This window comes from Nothoprocta perdicaria, unplaced genomic scaffold (assembly GCF_003342845.1).
Source record: "Nothoprocta perdicaria isolate Ctin4 unplaced genomic scaffold, notPer1 scaffold_26, whole genome shotgun sequence".
Lineage (NCBI taxonomy): Eukaryota > Metazoa > Chordata > Aves > Tinamiformes > Tinamidae > Nothoprocta > Nothoprocta perdicaria.
This window is the reverse complement of record NW_020455488.1, coordinates 1,032,624-1,038,623: the sequence shown is the minus strand read 5'-3', so window position 1 is coordinate 1,038,623 and position 6,000 is coordinate 1,032,624. Positions and strand designations below refer to the sequence as shown.

Genomic DNA, 6,000 nt, shown 5'->3' with positions numbered 1-6,000 from the left:
AAAGAAAAAGGGACATAGAATCAAATGATGGGTATTCCCCAAGGTTTTCCCTCATGTTTCAGTCATGTTACTAGGTGAAGAAAATAACAACTGCTAGAGAATGACATTTTTTGTTTGTAAAACAACACAGCACAGGGTTCTCAACAAGAGACAGCTGGTGATTTGGAGAGKTCGAGAAGTAAGTTGAAAACTGGAGTTCAGAATTGTAAGTATACATGAAAGGCAATGTAGAAAAACTTAAACAGTTTCTTTTGATTTGAACAATTATCTCCCTGATAAAGTACTAAGAAAAGGTAGTGACAAAATCGATTTTTTTAAGAAAAAAAATCTAATAAATTTAATTAAAGGCAAATTGGACAATAGCTTCATTCCCTACAGTTCAAGGGTTCTGCTGATGTGGCAGTAGGCACTCAAACTTATGTAGGTATAAGATCATTAACACATAAGAGTCTCCTTTGAAAAGAGTTATATCCATGCTCCCAAAAGCATAAAGCATGGGAAACTTGAATATTCATCCTTTTCTTTTTTTTTTTTCTTTTTTTTTTTTTTTTAATGCAAGAATTAAAGAAAGAGGCAAGAAGTACAGTGTGCTTGTTATTCAACTAAGTGAGGTTCTGCCTCAAGGAAGGTCCTTTGAGGACATCTTACTGCTCAGCAGACCTCTGCCTCAGACTAGTAACTCTCATAAGCAAACTCAAAACCTAAAAGCAACGTGGCTGCCTCTCCAGCCAGTGGCTCCATTACGCTCTGTGATGCGACCCAGCCTCTACAAGAAGACAACCTATTGCACAGTGCTCTCTCTAGACCCAATGGCTTGAAAATGCATTAAAACTTGTCAGTTCTATTTCCTGATACTTCCAAACAAAAAATAAAAAACATACATAAAGTATRTATATATGTATGTAGYGTAAAAACGCTACATACAGTTTTCCAAGGCATTATAWTTTTGCAATTTTGTGACACAGGTGCCAGAAATATAAAATTATTAATAAACATTCTGTGGGTCACACAGAGARAAGAGCTGCAGAAAACCTGAAGGAGACAATGAGACAGGGAGGGAGCTCTGGCTATACTGAACATACTAGCTGAAATGGATTCACTTGAAACAATATGCTGTAGGCCAAGACAAATCTAAATCCTCATTAGCTTCTGAAGAGCTTAATTTCAATAAAAAAAAAAAAGAAATAAAAAAAGGCAAAAATATATAGGAGATGGAGGAGTCCCTGAAGATTCAGTTTCTGGCATCCATGAATTAAATGGAAACACACTAAAGCACTTTAGCAGAGATATCAGGCACTTTGCATTGTATTCAGATCCAGTCCGGTCTTTCCAAATGCTGCTTCTGCAAGAATTCCATAACGCTTGTATTATTCTTTCAGTTGACAAGTGTAGCTATGATATGCCTGCACTCAGGTGGTTATTATACGGCTGCTCTTTTTCTTTTTTTAAAAGACCACAGTAATCTGTGGTTAAGAAATTTAAGAAATTCATCTCAGAGAGAAAACTATGTCAGCATAAAGGAAGATTTTTTTTTTCAAATGTGCTGCTAATCCCTACATTACCACTTCTGTTTATTAATAAATTCATCTAAAAATGCATGGTTTGGTTTCCAGAAAAATATAAGCTTCTAACTTGGAGTAAGCTACCTTCAACTATTCAAATATATTCAACTATATCCAAATTCATCAGCTATATCAGGAACAATCTGAACTCTAATTCTGTGCTTACTTACAAATTAAATGAGGTATTCTACCATAGCTCAATAAAATATTTTATTGTAAATTATGGAAAATGTAGGCGTGAATATCTAGTCTCCATTTTCTCTTATATTATCTCTTGGATCCAGATACGACTCCATTATGTCTAGTCATGATTCTTCCTATAAATATCACAGTAATTCTTCTTTTAATGACTTCTATTAATAAACTCAATGTAAGAACTAATAAAAGGCAAAAGGCTTTAATTGAGTTATATTTGATATTTCTCCAACATTCTCTTCTGACTACGGAAAAATGACACATCTTAAACTTGACCTTTATATTTCCACAAAGTCAATGGGTTTTACATTTAAGCTGCTAAAGGTTTGGTATTTGAAGTATGTTTTCAAAAGCAATCCACTTACAATGTAAAAACTTTGTTCCACTCTGGATTGAGGTTCTTGTAAACGGTGTGTGTTTGAAGACTGTCGTTCCCCAGCTCTAACACACAGAAAGGATCACTCTTACCTAGGGAAAATAAACAGTTTGAAATAAGTAAAAACTTAATTAAGTGGATTATTGCAGTTAGCATGCTCTTTTTGTGCACCGTGTTCGTTAAAATGACAGGCCAAATAAGAATATAGAGCAAGAAGGCATTTGGAAAGCGCTTTCTCCTCTCGGAACAACTTGCTAAATAACAACCCCACCAATGCATCTGCAGCTGGAAACTTTACCCRGATAACTTATGTTCCAAATCATTCAGGTAGCTTTGCTCCAAAGCATGAAAACTGAATCTTACTAAACATCTAAATATAAATATATATCAACATATACTTAAGCAAAAGCTATCTTTTTTTTTCTTATCCTTATTTTTGGCTTTATCAATGCAGAGCTCTTAGAGATCTTAYTCTGAGCAATTTATAAACTAAACAGAAACCTTTTCAGTATCTAAATACTGCGTATTAACGAGTCAATATCGGTGAAGTTGGAAATCTGCATGTTGCTAGGATCTGTCTTCTTCTTTTCAGCTTATTTGCCCATTCCCTGATAACTGCGGAAAATGCTTATAGATCTTTAGAGAAACTGCTTGGAATGCAGTACCAGAATTGGTATATGCTAAAAACAATCCCACTGTATAATTTAGTATTCTGAATGCTATTTTTTGGTCAGTGAGCAAATGCAGTGTTTGAGAACTCTCATGCATACACAGAAAACACCCAACAAAGCAGAAAAAGTCATTTTCACATCAACAAAACTATTATCTAGGAATATAAAAGTATAGAAAGCTGATACTGGCATGGCTGTGGCCGAGRACGTTTTATGTACTTGCCAAAAAATATGTCAAATGCTGAAGCATAGACTTTCAAAACCAAAGCAGATACAACGTTGTTTCTTAAAATAGTTTTTTTTTTAAACCACAATTAAAATATCTGAGTAGCAGACTATATTGACAACAGAATTCCCAACTATAAAAAATTATAGATTTGAAGTGAATATATATGATGTGTAATGCCACTTTAGAGTGGCAGGTGAGATGGTCTGCAGATGTGTACCCATCTGAGGATCAAGACTGCTATGGGGCAAACCAGAGCAAGGAGCACTACCTGCTTACACTGCTCTTCTGCTCATCTTCGGAAAAATCTTTCCATCTCCTATTGTCTCCAGGGTTATTCCCTTATCAGATTTTTAGCTGGACTTTGAATTTACTTCTATCAATAACAATAAATCTGTGCAGTTTCCCTGGCAATGCAGGAAATATGGCACTGCTCAAGAAGGGTCCTATTATGGAAGCCCGTAATTGCTGCACTAATCATTTATGAATGGCTCAGAACAGATAATTAATCTTTATGTGTCTCATTTCACGATCAGAAATTATGCTATTTTTACCTAAAATGGCTGCATCCTTTTGCAATTTGGTGRGTCTATTACAGCATAATACTAGGATATTTTCAGAACTGCCATTGAAAAACAATTTGTCATTTGCTTCATGAATCAGGCTCAAAGCCTGGGTTATTTTGAATATAATGACAGACTGAGTAACCTTTTACTTAAGCAGAATTTCATTCTGTGCTATGCACAAGGAATGTGTGTCACATACTCTTTATGAAAAGTCATTGAATTGCAGAATCAAGAACCTGTGTGTCTCTTCCAATGTTCATTACCCACCCACACGTTCCTGTTCAAGTATTGATGGAAAGGGGGCCAAATCCACTGCTGATGCAACTGCATTAGTGTCAGTAAAGTTATCCAGAGGATAAATAACCATCAGTGCTCAGTTCTTTACCCTTAACGCTGCTTGTATTAAAATCTGGTGCATTCCTAGACAGCCCTGCTCTTGCCACTTGCCAAAAGTCCTGGTTTGCAGTAGGAGTATTCATTCTCATTAATTTGTTAGTGAGAGGCAGTTACACTGGTATTGCCATGCCTATGCATACACTGTATCAACTTAGAAATGCAGTTTTGCACAACGTMCTTTTTGTCAGTGGCATCTTAACTTTGTCAAAATTAACTTCTTCAGTTCTTTAAGGTACATCTTGCCACCTAAGTCACTGGCTCACAAAGYACCTGATGGACGGGCTCCTGAGCAATCACCGCTGAGCAGAATATTTTTTTCCCCGTTTTACATATTCTTACAGGAAGATATCAACCACTAGGTTGGTAAAACATCACATTACGTTATGTGTAATGTGGGTCTTCTGAAGACAYAGGCCACAATAAAGCCACGTATGCACAGGATGCTCAACCTTACATCTAGAAATAAAGACCACGGTCTCAAAACACATGCAACCTTTCCAAGCCTCTCACSAGTTCCAGCTACCAGAGTTTCATGAGTCATAAAATAAGTCCCAAGTTTTTCACTGAGTCTCTGTCAGTACAGAGCTCACTGTTTGGCAGAGGAAGGTGCACAGGACTACAGCATCAGGAGTTGGCAGATGGCAGTGTTCAATACACTTTCCTTAGGTATAAATATAAGTAAACTGAAGCTCRATGCACTTCTGACTGCATTTCCTTGCTCTGACTGACCAACGGACTGCATAGWGTGAAAATAACACTCAGAATCAATCATTGCATCATATGTTGGAAAATAAAATACCTGAAAAATCTGCTGCCAACAAGTCAGCTGCCTTTAAAACTTTGACCTGTAGGAATCCAATGTCCTTCATGTCCTGAAAGGAATTCTTCATACACTGTAAGGAGGAAAACGAAGACAGGCATCTAGTTTGCACTTCACTAAGAAGCATATATTAACAAACTACTAAATCACTTGTATTTTACTATTCAATATTCCTGTCTCTACAGCACAGCACTTTAACAATTGTTATCCATAGAAATAGTTCCACTATCCCAATCTCACTCCTCATGTTCATGACGTTCATAATATCACAAGCTACCAGCTGCTATCAAGGACTTTCATTTCATATAAACTACATGTTAATCTGATGGAGGAGACTGGCAGGACCCCAGGACCCCATCAGTTGTTCAAACTCCTCACGCCTCAGCCTCARACACCCCATTTTAGAGGGAGATGCATCTATTTCTTCCTGCCTAACTTTTTAGGATTGATGAGCACAAGTCATCATACRTCTTTATCTTCCAAAAGCTGATCGTCCAGAACATATCTCCCCCAAAGGGGAAACAAAAGCTAATTACTGCTCTCTCTCTGTAACATTCATAATGTCTCATTCCCCATGATAATGCCTTAACACAATTCAGAGTTTTCAAAGGAAAAAAAATAGCTTAAAACTGAACAAATACAAGCAGCCAAATTCCTCGAGTCTGGCTGCCCTGTCAATCTCCTTGTCATTCTCAACATAATAACTCTTGCATGTAATACTTTTCTCAGGTAGGAGACATGTTATTATGACCGGAGAAATCTTCTTTAGCTGCAATTTCGACTACTTTCAAAAATAAAGGAGAGAAAAAAAAGAAATCCAAACTCACGTAGCGCTGTGAAATTTGTTTCCTTTCAGTAGGGTCTCCCAAGGGGCAGACACACAAATCTGAGATGGAGACGCCAGTACATGGGGCGACGGCAACCAACATCAGCAGGGACCCCGGATGCTTTTCCAGCGGCAGCTCTAAGCAGTTGGTCCGCTTGGTTGGTAGGGCAGTAATGTCAACTTTGCACCTAGGACAACATTGCCAAGCATTATTAAGAAACAGACACTGAAAAAAATTTATAAAAGCAGTACTTAACATTGATTTCAATAGCTGTTATGCCCCTAAAGCACCTTGGTGGAGCTGAATCACTTTCTGAAATGTATAATTTGAACTGCTTCAAGACAGAGAATGGAGAAAAAGT

At 37.1% G+C, this 6,000-nt stretch overlaps 1 protein-coding gene across 1 annotated transcript in view; it reads right to left on the bottom strand.

The window, feature by feature from the left end:
- The window catches only part of MCTP2 (multiple C2 and transmembrane domain containing 2), a 93,896-nt gene that overhangs the window by 53,330 nt on the left and 34,566 nt on the right, over positions 1–6,000 (bottom strand). The window contains exons 10-12 of the mRNA XM_026040540.1: positions 5,640–5,826; positions 4,792–4,885; positions 2,123–2,225 (exon numbers count right to left, since the gene is read on the bottom strand). Coding sequence (XP_025896325.1) covers positions 2,123–2,225; positions 4,792–4,885; positions 5,640–5,826 — 384 coding nt within the window. The remainder of the gene's footprint in view (positions 1–2,122; positions 2,226–4,791; positions 4,886–5,639; positions 5,827–6,000) is intronic.